Below are 22,175 nucleotides of genomic sequence, written 5' to 3'. Positions count from 1 at the left end.
CCTTGCTAAACTCCAGAAGATGCACTGACCTTTTCGCCACTTTACCACATCACGTCTATTACTCTCCAACAGCCCACCTCGCCCTTTTTCCTGGTGCGATAATAATACCAGGCCCCTCTTTATTGTGATGAAAGGGCAGGGCTGGCTTTAGTGTGATTTCATTTCCTTTACTCTGGGAGCCTCTATAGACAGAAGTCCTGACAGTCACTTTACTTGAAAGCAATCGCCAAGGACCACTGTTGCTTTAGTGCCCGATTGAATACCAATAAATCCGAGCCTCTTTATTCCCCTTAAACAAAGAATGGCGTGAGTGTGCCAGCTTGTACAGACAGGAAAGTGTAGTATCTACCCTGGTGGACTCTGAGCCAGAGGATCCTGCGTCACAACGCAAAGATTCCATTAAAATTGTTTATGAGAGGAGTTCATTAAATTTTCAAACCGTATATAAAACATTACTCCAACAATCTTGTATGTCGAATGACAGTATGACTGAAGTTTGCACTCCTTTCTTTTTCTTTGCTATCGCTGTCACTGAAGACCGCCGGCGCATTAAAATTGGATGACTGCAGTCTGTCGCCGGCTGGAGTTCCTCTTCCATTCCTTCTATAAATATATAGACACAATTTTCATCTTTACCACAAAGTGGTGAGCTTGGCTCATCAAACAAGCCAAGACAATCACCATCTGCGTCATTCTTCCCTTCTGTCGAAGAAACTGTGATGCAAGCGTCTTAAAATAGCTTCCTGTGTGATTTGAAAAGTGAGGGCAGATGCAGTTTAGGATTAATTCCATGTTTAATTTGCATGGCTAATGACAAGAATACTCCTGGTAGGCGTTTGGGGAGCATCCAAAGCAGAGCAGCAAGATCATTTATGCATTAATGCAAATTGTAGCTCAAGGCTAATCTAAGAGTAGAGTCTTCCCCAAAGCAATAAAAGCATCCCCGTGATAATATAATGGCAACAAGACCAAATGGTCAAAACCATAATTTCTATAAATTATCAGCTGAATTTATTGCTCTTGATTTCACAACTGGGATTTTAAATGTTGCGCTGTAAAAATAGTGTTCATATACAACAGATTGAAATGGAGTCTCTGACACACATGCAGACCAGGTGCGGAAACTTGTCCTGGCCCTGACACAGATGAGCCCAAGATGGATCCTTTTAGTCGGGGAGGTTCTGATGCCAAGTTTTCACTGTGATATGGCCTGGTTTTATTCAGCTCTGAGTGTGTGCAGTGGTCTGTGTGTGTTGCCTTGTACCACTACACAGGTGGCAGGCAGCAGGGATGGGTGCAGCCCAGTAAGCAGGTAGAATACCGCTGAGGTGGAACTAACACAGTCTGGACTTGTGCGCAGCTCAAAGAGGCCTGGCATGAAAAAAAAAAAAAAAAAAAACCTGCAGCTACTACTGACTGCACAGTGCCGCTCCCCTTGCGCCGTCCAAAATCTGGTACAGGTGCATCTGCGTGGCTTGGTATGTCTTGGCAAGACTTGCATGCATCTGGTAACCTGGAAAAATAAAAAGAGAAAAATAAAAATCAAGGAAAAATGTATTTTATCTTGTTGCATGCTTGAATGTCCAGGATTAGCAGAGATCCTGATGTGATTGCACTGAAAGGCAGCTTGCAGTAAAGAAGCATGTGGAGGTTTTGGGGAAGGGCAACCAAGAAATCTGTTGCAAACCTCCAAACACACAGCAGCCAGAGTGCTTTCTGAATTATGTCTATGGCTCAGGTGATGATGTGCAACTTCTTAAAAGCTGTCATTGTAATGCTGTTTGGAAAGGTGTAGATATGTGTAAACGCTTATTGTGGTCTGAAGGCCGTGCAAATTGGATTGGATTTTATCTGGGGAGTCCATTTGAAAGTCAGCCAGCGGTTCTGCAGGTGTGTGTGAGCCATATCTTCTTTTCGAAGGACGGGGCATACAGTATGTGAAGAAAAAAAAGAAAGTATACCTATTTGTATGCATTGTAAATGTTATTCATGTTTGCTGGAAGGCCATAACTGGTGAAAAATGTGCTATGCACCCGACTCTGTTTGACCTGCATGCATGACTGATCAAGTTTCCGGAGGTGTGCGTGAAGCTGAGGAGGCCAAATCAAGGAGCTCGTGTTAATTCCCTCAGCTCCAGTGTCCTCTAAAGCCCCTCTTTTGTTCTTGCTTTCTGTTGGCAACGCGCCCCGAGTTTAGCCAAGTTTACCTGCGGTGATTTGTCAGTGGCTTGTCAGCAGCTCTCCGGGCCACCGAACACTCGTGCACTCACACGTGCACGAGGGACAGAAGGGTGAGAGCGGATTCCTGGGAAAGAGGTTTTTGTGGTGTCTGTAAAAGTTTAATTAACAGGGGATTATTATTAATTGCGACTTATTACAATTAAGCCACTGAGCCCTGTACCCATTTTATAAGCCTTAAAAAAAGAGAGATACAACATCTAACTTGGCAGGTGAAAACAAATCGTACCTTACGCAAGCGTTCTTGCTCTTCCCTCACTAGTTCAGCACTCCCCCTCCGACAACTTTTTCAGGTTATTTTGTTATTTTAGAGGTAATTGTAAGGGAATTTAAGGATTTACTTTAAGGAGGGCTGGTGAGTTGTGTGAAAGACACCAGATGTACTGTATTTGCTGTAAGGGTAAAAGCTTATGGATTTGATCAAAGGAGAACACGTTGCACCAGATGGTAAAACATTGTTTTAAAGTGAGGGTTGATTGTTTTTCAATTAATTCGTCAAAAACAGATTTTATTCTGAGATACACAATGCTTTAAAAAACACCCACCCACACACACACACACAAAGACCTTATTGTGCCTCACAAACCAAACTACCTGCATTTTTGGCTGCATTTCATTTGACCAGCCAAATAAAGTCAGATCTGTTTTTGCAGCGCTGGGAACACATTCATTTCCCTCATCAGTGCCCTTTTTTCCTTTCCAGGCATAAAGCAGCCCACTTTTACTTCTAGTTAATGTGATTGGACTGTTAGCGCTAGATTTAGCTCCACTCACTGTGCAGTAGTTTGGATTATCTATTGTTTGCAATCCTCTTATACAGGATAATGTATCCACTGCAGCTGCATGTGTTAATGTTAACATGCACTTACACACTTAAGGATACTCTGTGCTCGGGCTTTTTCACTCTTCCAGTATATGCCACTTTAGCGCTTGATAGATTAGCCACCGTGGTTTAGTCTTCCCTCCCATTGTTCTCTCTGTCTGTCACCACATACAGATGTCTGGCTCTCACTGCTACTGGTACAGCACTGCAGCCAACAGCTGGAGTTTATCCTTTCATCCTTCCATCCTTCCAGTTTTTAATTTTAAGACGGCTGGCTTTAAAAAAAAAAAAAAACAAGTTGTGGAATTTAAATGGCAGTATTCTGCTGTGGGAAAATGCCAACGCTGCACACAGTGGAGCTTCAGAAGAATGATAACAGAAAAATAAAACTTTTGTCTATTTATGTATTAACCACCTTTTGGTAATGGGAAATTCCTATACAGAAAGCATTACACCCAGCGCAATGTTGTCCAGTTTCCTGTGGACACCAACACCAATAACAAAATTGACATATCTCATTGAAAGATGAACACAAATGTGTCCACGCTACACCTTTTGTGTGGTCTGAGTGTGTAAAAGATGTGGTAGAGTCCAATTTGACTCAAAACAGTGGCGTTAACATCATAATTTAGCTGAAACATCCACAACAGCATCCAAGCGCATTCATGTGCGTATGCACAAGATCAACATTAGGACACAGAGAACCCTGCTGCTGTGTGCTAAAGTCTCTCAGCAACCCCCTGTTTCATTTGTACTGTGCTGTTGGAATTTATCTCTCTTCATAGTTGTCTCTTTGCATAGTAGCTTGCTTCACTCGGGTGACACCGCACCAGTAGTATTTTCTACATTAAAGTCTGTGATGGTCTTTGATCTGGTGAAGTTCTCTTCAGCCAAGGAACTCCAAAACGGTTACAGTGATAAGACTCAGTCGCCAGCGCCTGTAGCAACACAGTGGTGAGCAGAAAACGGGTGGAATTTCAGTTTGGGGTGAACTATCCAAGTATTTGATGACTCCTTGACTGCCTGCTTCATGAATAAGTCTGCACATTATGCTTAAAAAAAATCCCACATATTTTCTCTCTGACTCACTCTGGTGAACACGAATAAAACAATGGCCTGCTGCACCCACCACCCAGCTGCTTTCCCTCTGTACTCCCTGCCCATGGTTCAGTGGCCACTGTATCATGGAGGGGATTGAGTAGAGCCTGTTCCCATTGGCACCACCACATCAGGGAATGATGAATGTTTCATTTCACAGGGGATAGTGAGGGGCAGGAGATAAGGTCAGGGGTGTGCCTCGGTAAAGCAATGCATACATCTTAGGCATTAATAAATGTCCCTGATCCATGAGTGTGCAATCTGTTTTGGGCACAGAAGTACCTTCGGCCAAAATATCATTCCTTCACACACATTCCTCAGTGGCTGGCACACAATGCACCCTCCTAAAAAGTCCTGGCATATCATTTCTAGTACTACTCTCTTGTGCAAAGCTTACTGTCCAACAACAAAGAGATGGTTTCTCATAAAAACCTTAGGTAAACTGTGCAGTGTGCAGCTGCTGTTTACCTCTTCATCAAATAATATTTTCACAGGTCATTTTTTATTTTCTATTTCCAACTGCCTGATAGTTGTTTCCTTTAACCGAGGAATATGCGATATGGAGTTGTTGCTTTTGTTTTTCCTTCCATTGTTTCCACTTTAATCCGTAGCATGCCTCACAATGGATTATGGTTGAAGCAATGTCCACTGATTCATTCAAACCTACGCTATTCTATTTCTCACTAGTCTATGCATGCCAGCTTAGCATATTTTAGCATAGCTTAGCATAGCTTAGCTTAGTTTAGCTGACTACCATCACATGAGTTTATCAACTCAGTTAAAAGATACTCAATGCTTACACAATGCCAGGTGACAACTCCGAAATAGTCATCCTTGAAAAGTTTAGTCAATGAAATGAAGCAAGAGCAAACAGCAGTCCAGACGGACTCTCATATCCGACTCTGGGGCATACTTTCTGCATATTAAGAGCAGAGACACGTCCTTGATATTATTTACCCAGACCGAAGCAGGGCTCAGAGCAAATGTGCTCACATCCGCTTCATTTCAACCTCTGTGAAAACCTTTGCTTCATGACTATACATTGTATCTTTAATAATGTAAACAATGTGTTTTATTATTAGTCCATTGGTTAGGTATGGCCTGCTCCATTGTCTTGATGACAAAAAGTTAACTTATATTTGGATGTTTTTACAGCTCAATACAAGCAAAACATTTTAGCAGTCAAAATAGCAGTTGTGGTTGCTTGAGGTGATTTACATCAACACAGATAAACAATAGACACTGAGGCTTGCTTCTGATTGTAGATCTTTTTTTTTTTTTAATACATGTCTTTTAGACCACATTTCATCAACAGCTATATATCTGTCTCTGCTCCAAGTTAAATGCAGCTGTTTGAAGCACATGAGTGCAAACCGTTGATCCTGTCTTAGTATTTTTCACTAAGGCAAAATAATTGCAAATAATAATTAAAAAATAAGTTGTCCAGTGACAGTGACAGTGAAACACAGAAGATGTATTGAATGTGAGGAGGAGGAGGAAAAGAGTCACTTATGTTGACAAGAACAAGTGTCTTGTGTGTGCATGTCGATGTTGCGGTGTGTTCCTCCATTCCGATTCCATGATATCAGCCATTGTCTGTGGCCCTGTTTGACAGCATGTGACGGGAGTGGATATCAATGAATAAGTGAAAAGGTCAAGCCATTTTCATAAAAGCTCATCTACTTTTATTTGCTGTGAAAAATTTGTTGGCGCTATTAAAATAACAAAGATCAGAGTAATAATATTGCAATAAATAGTTGTGGAGTAGAACCAAAAATAACAGCCTTGCATGCTGGAGCTTTAACTGCACTTATCGGCAGGTGACCTTTTAAAGAAGATTAGGCAGATGACAGTGTTTTTTGCAGAGCATAACTTTATGTGGCCAACGTTAAACAACAGGATTTTGTCTTGACTTTCTGAAAGGGTGCTTGATCAGCAACACTGTTTTGTTTTGTTTTCTTTATTGGTTCTTCGACCTTCATTTATTGCCTCTGTCATTGTCTACTAGTAAAGAACTCGGGCAATAAATGGTGCTTTATTGAACTGTATTGTCTGACAAAATGAGCCATCAGATGCTCAAATTTATAATTTATAAGCTATTCAAAATGTGAGTGTGGCAGAGCTTCCTCTTGATTTCGAGAATGCAGCAGATACTCTTTATTCACTCCTAAAAACTTGAACTGTTGCTGAAACTAAGCAAAAAATTAAGGTTTCCACTGCAGCTACACAAGTTGCATCTGCACAAGTTGTACTCATCTAAACTGTGAATACACAACATGACAACAATGGCATATTGAAATCCAGTTTTCTTTGCATGTTTATTTGTATTAGAAAACATTTTTGTGGCTCTATTTTTTTCACTTTAGTTTTTATTTCCGTTTTGCTTGCGTACTGACTTTTTGTTAGTGTTCAGGTTGGGTTTAGGGTTTGAGTTAGGGTTACGGTTGGGGTTGGGGTTAAGGTTGGGGTTAGAGTTGGGCTTCAGGTTGGGGTTAGGGTTCGAGTTAGAGTTACGGTTGGAGTTGGGGTTAAGGTTGGGGTTAGAGTTGGGCTTCGGGTTAGGGTTAGGGTTTCAGTTAGGGCTACGGTTGGAGTTGGGGTGTAGGGTTGGGGTTAGGATTAGGGTTGGAGTTGGAGTTACCCCTGTTTTACACCAGAAGCGTCTGCAGAGCGTCAGCAGAGCGACCGCATTGACGCTCTGCTCACGCTCCAGCACCCTCCCACACAGGACGCGTTTCACGAGCAGAGCGTCTCGCGTAGCGGGTCGATCGGTTCACGCGAGGATTGCAAGATCGCGCGACAACCCAGGTAGTTTTCGCGTGTTTTTAAAGAAAACAACAATGAAACAAAACATCGATACTTCCAGACACTGTTGGGACTGTGTCTCGAAGTATCTATGTGTGTAAAAAAGAAAAATAATAATAAAGCGAACTGCTGGCATCATGCAAAATGCAGGTGTTTAAAGTATAGATGCATTTTGTTCATCATAGTTTGAGATTCAAAGTGAAATCGGTTTTTGTTTGACGGCCGACCTGAACAGCGTTGAAGCCGATGCGTCACGTTGATGTTTCACAGTAAAGTACAGCACATATAAATACAAAATCCAGCACATTGTGTGTTATGATGAAAATCAACCGGATCCACCGTGTTTTTACACCATTGACTTCCTGTCTGAACGATCCCACCTGCTACGACTGACGCAGGAGGGACGCGGCAAGCGTCAAAGAATAAATTCTGGCGTTCTTTTCCAGCGGGTCGCGTTTTACTGCTTCTGGGACGCTTCTGAAACGCGGTGTGAACCTGCTCATTGACTTTAGTGGCCGCGTTTCACTGCGTCGACGCGGACGCTCTGCAGACGCTTCTGGTGTAAAACAGGGTTTAGGGTCAGTGTATATCATTAAAGTCAAAAACTTTTTACCTTTTAGCAACACCTAAACTATTGAAAGGAAAATATAATTTTAAGTTTTAAAATGTACGCCCAGAGAATGAGCGTCAAGGTCTGGACTTTGGTGGGTGAATCACTAAATGATTCCTGTGCATGACATCGTTGCTGCTCAACTACGCTGTCCGGGCCTGGCTGGGTGAAATGAAGATAATAGAATTTTGCATCTCTAGGTTTGTGACAATTAGTGGGACTTTAACAATTTAAATGTTGAGATCACGTCCCGGCCTTCAGCGATGACTCTTTGAGCTTCCATGTATTATTAACAACACCTGTAGGTTTCACTTTGTCATTAACAGGAGCTGGGAATGAATGATGGATGGAACCTAATGTTACATTTGTACACGATGAATAAGTAAAGCGCCGCTCCCCCTTCAAGAGTAATCAATGCTCAGTTTAATTACCTCGTTGGCCTGCCGTCTGGCTTCACCCTTTGGAAATAGAGAAATTCAATACGTTGGAAGACTGACACTAAAAAGTAAAAGCACTAGTTAACTTGCTGTTAAAATTTAACAGAATAGGCACAAGCGACAAATGATTGAAAGGGAGGAAGGTTGTCGTCTGAATGCGATTGGAGAGGTTTTGCCACGACACCGCCTGTGTGTAGTTTCAACATTGCACCTGTCTAAGCAGTGTGATGCCTGGCCATAGATATGGTCAAGATTTGTCAGCCTCCCTGTTTGTTCAGTGGGTGTGCTGATAGTCTGGCAGCCTGTTTGTTTGTTTATTCCCTGTCTAGGTCAAAGCAGGTGCCCTCACTCTTCCTCCCTCCCCCTCTCCCTCTCTCCCTTCCACCCCATTCTTTGAATCTTTGAGTCTCTGTAACACCTACAAAGCCCCTTGTGCTGACCTTTTCAGATGATATCTATGCTGTGAGGTAATGTCAAAATATCTGTTTCGTAAATATCGTGTTCATCACCTTCAAAGAAGCCAAGAAGCCTGTTAGCCAGACTAATGAATGGTGTTTTTCTGGAGGTGACAAGTCACATGAGCTTACTGCAAACACTGAACCAATAAATGTGTTTGGCAAAGCAAATACCATATTACAATAAATGTATAGGTCCCATTTTAGATATTTTCATCTTTATTTTTATCCCATCATCCAGTTCCTTTAGCCATTTCAATTCCTTTCTTCTAAATCTGATTCTTTGTTGGAGCGTCCACATGCTTGGATGGGAACAAAAACTAGGAAGCCACAAAGCGTCCTCAGAAGGCTGAGTTGAGCCAGTTTTTGGGAAAGTTGACTTGGCACTGACTTGGCAGAGGTATTTGTGTCCTTTGGGATTTCACAAAAAGGCCCTTCACTCAGATACACCAGCACTTTCAGAAAGCGTAGCAGGCCAGTAGAGACAAAGACTGACTTTTATCGTTTACAGGGAGTTCACTAACTAAACAGGGACACATATGTTCCGAAAGTAATGGTGACGATTTTTTTAGACATGGATCTTTGAGAAAATTGAAATATCGAACAAGAAAAACTCAACAAAGTACCTTGCTTACTAAAAGCTTAATGCTTGTAGTTGGAGAGTTTGAATGATAGCGGCTTGATTCATTCTTTTACACTCCACGTTTTCTCGCAAAAATCAAGCTGAAATGTGATTTCAGCATCAAATTTTATGACTGAGTGAACTGCATTGACTCGATGAGTGAGTGAGAATGGATGAGTGCTTGCCTGAATATGACATGAAGGAACAAAGCGAAGAAGAAAATTTGTTTTAGACTGTTTGCACACTGTTTTGGTCCTCTGTGTTTATAAAGCAAGCAAAAAAAATAAGCAAGCTGATTTCGAAACAGCTGGAGCTCTATATAGGAATTAGCTTTTGCCGCAACCGCCTTCTTGGAATAGCTCTGTCTATTTCTAGATTCTCCTTTGAATTCTCATTTGTGTGGGGGGGATTATGACAGCATGCAGGGAAACAAACTTGAACCCAAGCAGACACTCGGGCTCATTAATGTAGGTCAGTACACTCGTGGAGTGGCTTTTACTGTACATTCAGATGTACAAACAGACCAGTGATTTCTTGGCGTATACACCTAAAGGTGAGGCAGGTGGTGGAGTGCTTCAGTCTGACCGTTCCTGCATTGTTGACTTCGCCAGTTGTCTTTTTGTTGTCCGCCACTAAGATTGCAGCGTCTCTAGCACAATGCACAATGCTGAGCTAGACACACACTCAGAGCTGAGACGTTTGGGCAGGTGGAGAAATAGAGAGGCAAATGTGTGTGTGTGTGTGTGTGTGTTTAATGTGTAATTAATATGATGTTATAATATGTGTATAATATTTAATATAATATAAATATGATTTTATGTGAACATCACTATCAATTCCCCATTTTTGACCCACCATTGACTTCAGTCTTTGTGTATTTTTTTTGCTTGAATTTTGTGACTGAGGTGGGAAAATTGTTTCAAAACAAGGGATTAGTTAGGCTAGGAGGTTAGCTGTTTATAATTAATGGTGAATCCAGTGACTCTTACATGTTACGATTGGAACATGGCAATATTTAACGTTGCATTATGTCAATAAATTTGACATGAAATGGCATTCAATAAATTTTTGAAAATGTTTTGCGTAAGGATCTGCTTTTTGTGTGAGATTGGACAAATGTTAGGGTTAGGGATGTAACTATCATCAAACGGAATGCAGGGCAGAGAGCAAATGGGAACGGGAACTGCAGTTATCATTGCCCCGCAAGTGCCTGTCATCCTTTGATCCTGCCCATGCTTGTTTGGCCTGTCAGTCATCATCTGTAATCCAATTTGAATTTCATTCCCTAGTATTTGTAATTCTTGAATCATGTTATTATTCCCCCCAAGCTATGTATGCATGGACCATACTTTATTTTTGACAATATTGATGGTTTAAACAGCATGTGACTTTGTGGCTATGTGTGAGCCCAGCATGCAATCTGTGTTCCCACGTAAGGTGAGTTGTACATGTGAGAAGGCTCCAAACACAAATTTAGCTATGGTTAAATATGGTTCTTCCGATTTCTTGGCCTGAAGTCTGCAAGTCCTGATATGTCTAGACTAATGTTTTGTGCCATCAGGTTGGTAGTTGTCCAGTAAACTTTATATTAACATTCTGCTGTTCATTTTATTATCCCCTTGTTGACAAACATCTAAAAACATTCCACAAAGTGCTTTTGAAGACATAAAATGTGCCAATCTCCTGGGGTTTTGTCTGCTCCGCATAACATGCCTTGCGAAAGTTTATTTGTGAGTTTATTTCCACATGTGGGTAAATGAAAAGAAATCAATTCAAAACAAAAAGACACTCTACCTTTTGAAATTCCTGCCTTTTGAAGAGTAAGAATGTTTATGTGCAGTTGCACTTCTGAGTTCATAAGGTTTTGTAGTCTTTAGCTTTTTGCAATCAACAGGGAAAGTATACATTCCCCAGCTGGTTACTTCCTGTTTAAATTCTCGCTCTTTCTGTATTAAAATCCCTTTGCCCATGTAATCCTGGGGCCTCAGGGCCACTCCGGGCAGTTGCAGACAAAGTCACATTAGCTTCTCTTGACCTCACTGCTGTAATCTGCTATAGGGAGATGTGTGTGTGTGCTCGCGCGCGCGAGAGAGAAAGCTAGTTTTGCAAGCGTGAGGCTGAGAGTGGAGTGCAGGTGTGCACACGTTACAAGAGTTAACGTGAAGAATACAGTAGCAGTAGTTCAGAAGTTCACCCACAATGCAACCCTGCAGGATTTGAGTGCCATTACCTCACTGTGTGTGTGTGTGTGTGTGTGTGTGTGTGTGTGTGTGTGTGTGTGTGTAACCCATTACTGTGTCATATAGCACTCTTAGCTTTAAATAGTGCATCTTCAAAAAGTACAATATATGAAAATGAGGTCTGGTACAACCATAGGGTTCACAGAGAATGAAAATAAAATCCAGTAAGCGGCAGTTGTGTGAAAGAAAATGCCTTGCTGATTTTGGGTCTGTGCAGAATAGAAAGCAACTGTTCCCCATATACATACTTGTTTCAATCAAGAAATGAGGCCTCCAGCTACAGGAAACTGAGGCAGCAATTTTCCAAGGGTCCAAAAAATTAAACAAAACGCTGCCTTATCTGATGAGTGTCAATTTCAGCAGTAACATTCAGATGGGAGAGTCATAATTTGGTGTACGCAACATGAAAGCATGGCTCTGTGCTTGGTTGGTAAACTGTTGATAGAAATAGTGGTCTATGGTGCAGGTGGATCATTTATTTGTATGCTTTGGGTTCTCAATTGAACATTGTTTAAATGGCAGAGCCTTCCTGTCCTGGGCCTTGTTGCTGACCATGTCCGACCCTCTGTGACCCCGGTCGACCATCTTCTGAAGGCTACTTCCAGCAGAGTAAACCCCCAAATCATAAAGCTCAAATGATCCTGAACCAATTTAATTATCATTGCATCATTGCAGCGCCTTTGGGATGCAGTGGGACTTTGGAGTCACATCATGGACGCGCAGCCAACAAACCTGCAGAAATCACATGATGCTATAATGTCAACATGGACAGAAATGTCCAGGAGCAAAATCTTGTTACTATATCCATACCACAAAGAATTAAGGGGTAGATCCTCAAAGAAGGGTGCGCAGCGGTAAAATGCGGCGCGTTTTGCGGCGAGATTGCGGCCTCAATCTGCGCCACAGATGCGGGTATCCACAAAGGTTTTTGTGCTGATGACATGCAGGCGCAAACACGCCCGCAAATGAGGCACCTGAAACAGGTGCGAATGTTGCGGTCTGGCAACCTGAGGGCAGTTTGCGCAGTTTGTGGCAGTTTGTTTCCAGCAAGGCAAGAATTGTAAGTCCCGGTAACCTGTATCTCTTTAAAATGTCCTGTTGTCGGAGGTCAAACAGCGTAGCTCTGCAGGGATAAACGCGTTCCTGTGCGCGCCTGGCATTACGATGCCTCCTCCGTCTACCAGACTGCTGCCATAATGGAAAGAAAGTCAAGACGCAAGACGCGTTAGTCACCCACACCTGAGTACCAGTTGTATTTTTCATAGCCTATCTAAAATATTGGCATACATACTGTAGTCTATGCCTATCTATATATAAGATTTGGGGAGCCATATACTGTATATATTTCAGGCTTTTCAGAGAGGAAAGTTTCACTCAGAAGCAAGAAACACTTTGACAGACAGAAGCTGCGCCTGGTTTTGACTTGCGGTGTTTCCGTCTGTCAAACTGCGTGCGGACACGAGCGCAAAGTCTTTCTGGATCTGCCGCTGTTTGAATGAGGCATATTTGCGTAGAAGGGGGCGTCCTTTTGCGCGTAATGACTCATTTAAATACAAGACTTTCACGTTTGCGTCCTCTCTGTGGATCGTAATCACCGTTTCTGGCGCTATTTACACGGATTTTCTGGCCCAAAAGCCGTGCAATCGCTTTGCGTATCTGGCCCTAAGTTAGTTATGAAGAATGCAAAGTCATCAGTGAGTGTATGTTTTATACAATCGTACACAAAGAAGAACCACTGTTCTTTCCAAGAACAGCAGGCAGAACTGAGCAGCTCAGTCCCAATTTAATCAAAGATCAACACCCACTAAGTCACTCGGTCTCCCTAAATTCATTATAGCAGATCAGTTGTTATTGGCGTGACCGCTTTTACTGGGACTCAGAGTTTGTCGAAGTCAGTTTGGCCTGATTGACCCGTGCAATTTACAGGAGGATCAGCATGCAAGTCCAGGCCAAGCGTGCACGTGCACGTACACACATGCACGCATGCAACAGACACACACACACACACACACACACACACACACTTTTCCCTCTGTTTCTTCTTGTTTTTTTTTCTCATTTAGAGCTTATTTGACTCCTGGCCCTGATGTGAAGAATTTTGCTTGTTCCTATGAATAAAAAATAGTAGAACGATAAAGCCTCTCATCCGCTGCAATCTCAGCTATTTGCTTTCAACAGATAGACAGCTGGCACATTCCATATTTTGTTAACTCCCTACCTTTGAGTCTCATCACAAAGATTGAGTCAAAAAACGTTTTTACAATTTTACAACACTGGCAATTGATTGCTTGTCTGAAATGAGTGTGTGGATGATGTGAAGGAATTTTAAAATACCGCTCTCAGCACAGTCAGCCAATGATTATAATGTGAATATGCTGCGGTGTTATTGTTATAAAATCATGTTTGAAAAATAATGACTTTATCAGTGAGGTGTATTTTTGAAGGTAGACCTTTCTGAGGGCACTTCAGTGACCTCTCACTGTAGAGCAGTCAATAAATAAACAAATAAATAAATAAATAATCAAATGCCCTTTAATGGTTGTGTCAGCGACGTTGTGTATGTCAGCACACTGATGTGACCACAAGTGTTGGAGGACCATGGCACCATTGACCAAGTGATGGAAATGTATTTTTCACACACTACCAACCGTGCACCACAACCAAATACACAAAGAAGAGCAAGCCAACGAACAGAAATACAGAGAGTTATTTTTTCAAGGCAGAGTGTGAGTGAAACATCACACGGGAAACAATGTTGATATCCATCCCTCTTTTCTAATGTCACACTCCATCTCTCATGTTTCTTATAACAGCATTGGTGTCAGGGTAAAATCATCAAGGCTTATAATTAGTGACTGAAAAAACAAACAGACAATAGTTTACCTCAAAATATATGTATGTATTTTATTATTCCATTTAATGCCAGCAGTTTCTCTCGAAACGTTAAACCCTGGGCCTTTACAAGGCTTTTTTTTACCTCTCATATTTACCCCCCCACCCCACCTCTGTCACCCCCCACAAAGTCGCACCCCCTTCACCCAACTCCTCTTCTTCTATTATCTCCCTCCTCACCACCACATCCCCCTATCTTCCTAGCTCTGCAAGATAAGATTTGCTCTCCCATGTGAGTTCTTCTTGCTGATAGTAATGTGCTGCTATCATCGATGAACTGCCAGAGTGCCTCTTCCCATTCTGTGCCATTCCTCTCTTGACCTTTCCAGAGCAGTCGTGTGAAAAACATATCATTTATGTATGTACTGTAAGCCATACAAATTTCAATTACAAATATTTTTTTTTCAATCTGTTTTCTTTTTTTTTTGACAGCGGATTTGATAAAAAAAAAAGAGTGACATTTTTGTAAAAAAAAATAGAATCTAGTAAGTGAAATACCTACTTTTCCGAACCCTGTATCACTTTTGATTTGGTTAAGAAAACAAACAAACAAACAAACAAACAAACAAAAAACTGTACATTGCTGGGAAAAAACTGTGCATTTTATATTTTAAAAGTTGTGAGGTGCTAATGATGTAATGATAATGATATCGATATTGCATTGATGTACTTCTATCCACTTCTATTTTATTTCTGTTAGGAGATTGGAGTATCACACCATCATTAAACTGGATCAGCAGTTTCTTACATCACCTAACTAGATATGTCATTTTGGTATATTCTGTTACCAAAGTATGTGTATTTTCCGTAGTAGGAAAACCAGTAGAAAAATTGAATTTTCAGCTCGCATCATTAGCGTAGCGCTATGAAAAGAACCTCGGTGCAGTGTGCCTTTGCCACAGGGATCAGGACTTAAGACGCCGGAGCCAGAGGCTGAAATGTCACTACGATGCTTTAGCGTCAAATGAGCCGTTTGACTTTTTGTACGAGTATTTCAAAAAGACAGGCAGCATGAATGAAACTTTGAAAGAACACCCCAAAAGTGTTGCAACCATACGCGCAGTCAAATTCTAGCTACCGCTGCTGGCTTTTAAGGTTGCTTCAAATAAACAGTGACCCCTTTAGGTAGCACTACCTTGCTTCCCTCTTTGAGGTTTCTCTCTCTGTCTATATGCAGTATGTATCCACATACTAGTAACCTCCTGATACTGACTTTTTTGCAGATTAAATCTTGATTGGAGCCATGTTTTTAAGAAACCTAAATACACCCTTACATGTTTTGAATGATAATCTAACATTTGTTTTATTCACCGTCGGAAATAATCTGAGGATTAAGTCATAGAGGGCAGAATAACATGATCTGCTCTTGTCGTTTGATGAGTCCATGATCATCCTCATAGATTTCAAGAAACAAATCCCTTTTAGGTCACCTTGATTAGAGATTATATAAGGATGACGGCAGACTTTATTTCGTTTAAAATCTAAAATGTATGTGGGGCACTGTATTATAAAAGAAGAAATAAAACACTATTTGTGATTATCATATTATTGCAAAAATCAGTTTAAATAAAATGCAAATAAAAACATCTTTCCAGTAGATGTTGGGCAGTCACACAGGGAGGAAAAAAGCAAACACTGCAAGAGAAGCAGAAATATCCTGCTGACTAACACCTTACTTGAGCGCATTGCTCAAAAGGTACAAGACATTTTCTGTTTCAACTGACATTTCAGCACTGTCTGATTTTTTTTTTTCATTTCTTTTTCGACTGGATGAGGGCTCATATGTCACGCTTTTATTCTGACCTTCCCCGATGAGGTAGACAGAAGGATGCAGAAGAAAAGCTATACAATTTTATACCGTCAAGAATTGCACTAGAAAATTCAATCTGCTGTGCTTTGAAAATAAATGCGATGAATGACGTCAGTGTCACCAATAGTGATAATGTCGTTAGCTCCTCTCTGACCAGTTCACTCCTCTGCCAAAAGACATTCTCAATCCAAAGATTGAGGTTATTTTCATAAACTTTTGTTGATTAAACGCGAGTCTTCGGGGTAAATTTCCAAAGAATGCCATTAATACAAATGTTAGTGGCATTCTTAATCAAGGTTAAATGTAGTGAAACAGGAGCTCAAGTTAAAAATCCATCGCTATTAGGTCTGCCAGACTCGAGAGCCCTGATGGAGAGAAGAGGTATCCAGCCTCCGTCAACCCAGTTTGATTAGTAAAATGTACTTTCATTCGCTGGCCATTGCACACACACGGATACACACAACACTGATGAATACAGACTACCACGCAGGTGCATGGCTTCAATCTGTGAGGGATAATCGCATCAGGGTTTTGTTGTTGTTTGCGAGTTTCCTCGCTATCTTCACACAGCCGAGCAGCATCCATTGTAGGCCCAGTCCCTTCTCTCTGAGAGAAGATGTTGGCTTTCAAATGCTAATGCTAATGCTATGCTATAAATTGCTTGGACAGATTGCTAAAAGTCGCTAATATTGTTGTTAACATGTCAATGTGTTTGAGGTCTGTGGCTGGAAATTTTGAGCTGTGACCAACTACAATTCTGGAGCTGCTAATCCAATTTAGGAGGCAAAAAAAAAAGTCAAATGTAGACGCACCAACTGTTTAAATTTGAGATTGAAAAAGGATTACTGAAGAAGAAAGACAAAATGTCATCCCCCCAGACAAAAATATTTCAAAAGTTTGCCTTTGAGACATCACATTTACGTTTGGAGGGGTTTCATTTGGGCGTTTCTCTTAAAAAGACTTCCCCTTATTTCCATATTATTCACAGAGTACACTGAAAATAGTAGAAGCCCAGTGGAACTGGTGGCCCAAGGCTATGTGGCATATAGCCTAATGGAAAATCGCTTCGGGATAAAGGTAATGCTTGCTAAAAGAGTACTGAAAGCCATCATTGAGATAAAAGAGACTCGGGTTTATTCCACACACTGTCTGATTTAACTCTGTTTTTTTTTTTTTGTTTTTTTTAACTCCTCTGGGCTGGAGTTTAGTTAACGTCCCAGTTTAAAAAAAACTGCACAGAAAAAAACTCCCCTTTGGTGGCAATTGTTACATGAAAAATGACAGAATCACAGAAGAATGATCCCTCAAATGTGTTGTGCTGTAATGCAGTTACAGTTACAGAATGCAATCTCCTGATATAGTATGCATTATAATGTCTATTTTCCGCTTTAGTATATTTTCTGTCTTAAATTCTAGGTCTATGAATACTGTTTACGTAACTATATATATATTTTCTTTTTTGTCTCCTGAATGCAAAAAAATTTCTAGGACAGTATTGTTCAGTAAATCAAGAGCATAAATCTGGCTCATCAAAGCAATTGCAAGGATGTGAGTGGATTAGTACTGACCATATAATGATTGTTTACAAGGTCTTCGAGGAAGCAAATTATACTGTTTCTTATTTTTGTTTTGTGTGCCTCCTAAATTATTTTTGCATGTTACTGGGAAGTAAGCAGTTTTTGACTGATCTGAGTTTCTCAGTCTGCAATGCCAGTATGTACAGTATAGAGCAGGTCAGCCAATGTTTGTTACATGACTACAAAATCCACTGCTTTGTTATTTCATGCCTCTGATAAAATATAATAATTTGATAACAGTAACAACTACGACAAAACTGCTCTCCTGGTGAATATAAGTACAATTAAGACCATAAATAAAAAACAGGAGACTGCACTTAAAGCCATATTTAGCATCTCCTTGAACAGACACCAATTTATTGCAGTTGCTCAAAGAACATAAAAAGTAATAGTGCTCTTAAAAGCTGTAATAAACATTTCCTTGAATAAACATACATTTGCAAACGCATGCAGACATTGGGCATCATTGTTCATTTTATACACTTTTAATCAGCCTTGGGATTGCAGGCACCGGCCGGAGCCATTCATGTCAAAATGGTAAAAGTGAGAAAAAAGATTACTTGGTCTACCACTTGAGGCCGACATAATAAAGACAGATTTTTGTAAACACATGGCAAGTATGTCATTTGGAGATTTGAACAAAGTTGGAAACAGAGCCAGTTATGATACAAACGTCCTTTTCCACACAATGAACTTTTTCTTCAGTTTTAATTGACGTGGAACTGAAGGGGCATATTTCTAAAGTATGTATGACTGCAGATACCATACAAGACATCTGGCTGAATCCTCTTTTGATTATTATGACACAGATTTAGCATTAAACTCTCCATCAGACACTATTAATGATTTCTTTTAAATCAGTTATTTTCTTTCGGCAGTGTGGCGGTTGCTTCTTTGTAGTGTGTGTGAAGCAAAGGGAATTCTGTATCTCTTGGGTTATTACTCATTAAACACTTTGTTTTTAGTCACCTTTTATATGCATTTTCAAGCCTGGATCCTCATGAAAAACTCCCATCATAAAATAATGACAAGCAAGTGAGGGGTTTATCCCAGGCATTAATAATAGAAAAAAAAAAAAAAAAAAAAAACATGCACTATTGCTATGCTGCACCTTAATCCAGCATTGTCAAAGGCTGCGGTTGAAAAGTGGCACAAGCGCAGCGGAGTTCTCCAGAGGGAATCCATTTCACATTCCTGGCTAGCACCTGATATTCCAACACAGGGCTTTTATCAAAGTGGCAGGCCAGAGCAGTTTTATTTCCCAGCGTTGCAAATTGGCCTCTGCTGCTGTAGGCTTCGTTTTTTAAAGTTGGCGTCACGCTACAGCCCATCCACACCTCAAGCTGAGAGTGAGTGAGTGGATGAATCTCTGATTTGGGGATTATCTTGGCTTCGTGCTGGTTTGGGGTCTTCAAATATGCTTTTTCCCTAAAGGTGCATTGTGTAAGATATAAGATTATAGACATATAGATTATAGAAACACAATATGCGTTATGTGTGTGTGTGTGTGTGTGTGTGTGTGTGTGTGTGTGTGTGTGTGTGTGTGTGTGCGTACGTACGCGCATCTAAATCTTTTAAGAGGGCTGTGGGTTGTACGCTGTGTCAGTTCGGCTTTGGATTTTATTTATGGGATCTGCTGGTTTTGTCAAGTCATCAGTTATTTATTTAGACCTTGTTTGTCATGATTGTGTTTGATTTAAAAATAGAAAAACTTTTTTACTAACAAACCTTCTTTCTGTGTCCTCTCTGTTCTTTCCCCTTCCTGTTTGTTCCCGCCTGACCTTCTCCCTGAAGCTGAAGAGTACGCTGTTGAAGGTAAGACACTGACGCCTGTCTCTGCAGGCGCCTCTCTTGGCTTCTCTCAGTGCTGCCATAGATGCTGTTGCTGGTTGCTTGATAATGCTGTCTGCCCTCCCCTTTGGGGAGGGGCATTGTCTGTTTGGACTGCGGTTAAAAGTGACGTCCAGGGGCCCAAATTACAGTTTCACTTTCAGAAAAGTGAATTCTGCACAACTAAACCGATCTCTGTTTTATTGATTGTTTACTTTGTCTTCTGCTTTTTTTTTCTTTTTTTTTCAATTATTCTTTTCTTGGTTTTGTCTGAAGTGCACCTCTCTCTAATGAAAATTTGGTTCTTTTGCTTAAATACAGATATCAGTTCTTTGAAATGGAAAACTTTCAAGGCGTCTTGGCAGCATCGGCCAAATAACTTGGGTTTGTTGAACTTCTGAAGCTTTGACATACAGATTCTGATGTGCTGTCCCCTGGTGCCGGCTGCCAGCGGAGGCACCCCGTGGGCTTCCATTTTCACTTGGGCGAGACAATACATTAGGGCTAGTGTCCCAGTGTCAGCAGACTTTTCTGGATATACAAGCCTTTGCCTGTCAGTCTAAACGCCACTGTTCTGTCTCAGCTTAAAATGTTAGTAAGATCTTCGACTGCAGGTTTGCTGGCTCCATCAGCCTTCTTTTAATTTGTGAGCTGGTGACAGGCAGTGTGAGTCTGAATACGGTGGAGCTAGTTTTTCCTCTGTGCAAATTCAGTTGATGGATCGCCTGTTCAACGGGGTGAATCAACAGTGGAAATCACAATGACGGACACAGTCCTACTGCTGCTTTTCTTCAAAGCAAAAAAAAATCTCAATTACAAATTTGCCTCATTTATTTTGTCTGTCAAGACATTGTAGTTGCACAGTGGTAAAGTTAGCGCATTCATTTTTTTACTCAATCAATGCTATGTAGACTTGCAAAATACCTATTTGATTTTTGCATTAGATTGACAAGCTCCACTGTAATGACTATGATGTGTATGTTTCCGAGAGCACCTTCCATGCTGGGCCCAGCGTCCATAGAGCTGATCCCATTACTGGAGAGAGCGGTGGGGAGAACCTGAAGGATGGGAGGATTTTGACGTACGGAGTATAGCTTCTGCAGACTGATGAGTGAGGTTGAGGGCGAAGTAGTTTAGTGTGGGGCTGAGAGACGCAGCGTGCAACCCAAAGGCCTTCTATTGATGTTAATCACTGCTCCACTGGCAAAACTGCCCTTTCCAGCAGACTTTTACATAGTGAGGAATGAAACACGACGTGTTCATCAAAATACCAAATATTTTTTCCGGTTTGTCTTTTGTCAGTGCAATGTCTCTCAGGCTCACTTTTATTGCAGTCTTGTCTCCGATTTAACACACACTGTGCTGACTATTTTGTGCACTAGGCAGTGACATATGCTATAGTAAAGTTTAGGCCGCCAGTTTATCCATGGATCCTTCATAGATGGAGAAGCCTTGAAATGTAAATACTCTCATTTGTGTTCTCAAAATCTGCACAATTTAATTAAAAGCAAGTTGTTGGTGTCCCTGTGTGTGTCTAGACAGCTTGAGATATTAATTTTATGGCTAATTGTGTATGTGATGCCACAACCAACAGTGCGTTTGTACTTTTTCACTTAATTAGTGTCGCTGACCATGTGTTGAAGGGATGGCTGAGATTGATGATACAGAGAGGTGCGGACACCCTGGGGAGACTGGTGATCCTAAAAGGAGGCCAGTGGCCCGTATTCTACTTTATATAACCCATATTGTATTATGGGCTTTGCTTGTGTGATGTAACCCCATCTATTAGAGGTTGAGTCTCTAGAACAGATAGTAGCCAGTTGGATTGATCAAGAGGTGACAACAGAGAACTGACATGTCCTGTCTGTTTCCAAAAACACTGAGAAGTTTAATAGATTGGGGTGATCGATGGGAGTAGAATAGTGTCGTGCGTAAGGTTGTGGGAGCGGAAAGAAGACGTGGCTGAAAGCAACATGGAGTTGATAAAATAGATGGTCATAAGAACACTATCGGAATTCTATTCACTGACATGTTTATTTGTTTGGGTGAGGGATGGTCTACTCTCCCCAAGCGGAACTTAATCAACCTGATCAGATTAATTGTCTTGTCTCCCTGAACAATGCTGACCTCCAGATTTATCCCATCCTTTCCTCCCCCCCATGAGAATTGGAGTTTCATGTTGACCAGAGATACGGAATTAAAGATTTAAGTGGAACCTGTAGCTGTACGAGATTACTTTGGATCCACCAAACCAGATTATGGATTTGTGTGTGTGTGTGTGTGTGTGTGTGTGTGTGTGTGTGTGTGTGTCTCTCTCTCTCTCTCTGTGTAATTTGCTCTGGAGGAGAAACAAAACAAAGTCATAGAGGTTTGAATGTTTTCTAAACCTTGTGTACAGGAGGAAGCAAATCGTGACACTCATGTCATTGTTGTATTAACCTAGATTTTGTTTACCTATGAAACAAATTGAGCTTGTACACCGTCCTGATTCGAACCGTTGTCATTTTGGATTGAAGGGCCGACCACCTGGCTGATGAAAATTGTTTTAATCTTTTTTGATCCAAAACATAAACATTGCAACATCGGTTAGAATGACAGCCGTGCACTTGAAAAGCAACACCATTTGTCCGCCCTCCCCGATCAATAGAGCTTAGGTGTGCATTATCCATTCAATGCACAGGAGATTTGCTGTGTTCAAACAAAGGGATTGATTGTGAAAGATTGCTGGAAAGCACTTTA

The 22,175-nt window shown here is 41.1% G+C and overlaps 1 protein-coding gene across 8 annotated transcripts in view; it reads left to right on the top strand.

Annotated features, from left to right (window-relative positions):
• The window catches only part of nrxn2b (neurexin 2b), a 488,522-nt gene that overhangs the window by 11,864 nt on the left and 454,483 nt on the right, over positions 1–22,175 (top strand). For all 8 annotated transcript variants that reach the window (XM_076033939.1, XM_076033942.1, XM_076033936.1 and 5 more), the window contains exon 2: positions 19,401–19,421. In XM_076033939.1, the coding sequence (XP_075890054.1) occupies positions 19,401–19,421 (21 nt within the window). The remainder of the gene's footprint in view (positions 1–19,400; positions 19,422–22,175) is intronic.

This window comes from Nelusetta ayraudi, unplaced genomic scaffold, assembly GCF_046127955.1.
Source record: "Nelusetta ayraudi isolate G7.1 ecotype Tasmania unplaced genomic scaffold, CSIRO-AGI_Nayr_v1 ptg000042l, whole genome shotgun sequence".
Taxonomy (NCBI): domain Eukaryota; kingdom Metazoa; phylum Chordata; class Actinopteri; order Tetraodontiformes; family Monacanthidae; genus Nelusetta; species Nelusetta ayraudi.
This window is presented reverse-complemented; position numbering and strand designations above follow the sequence as displayed.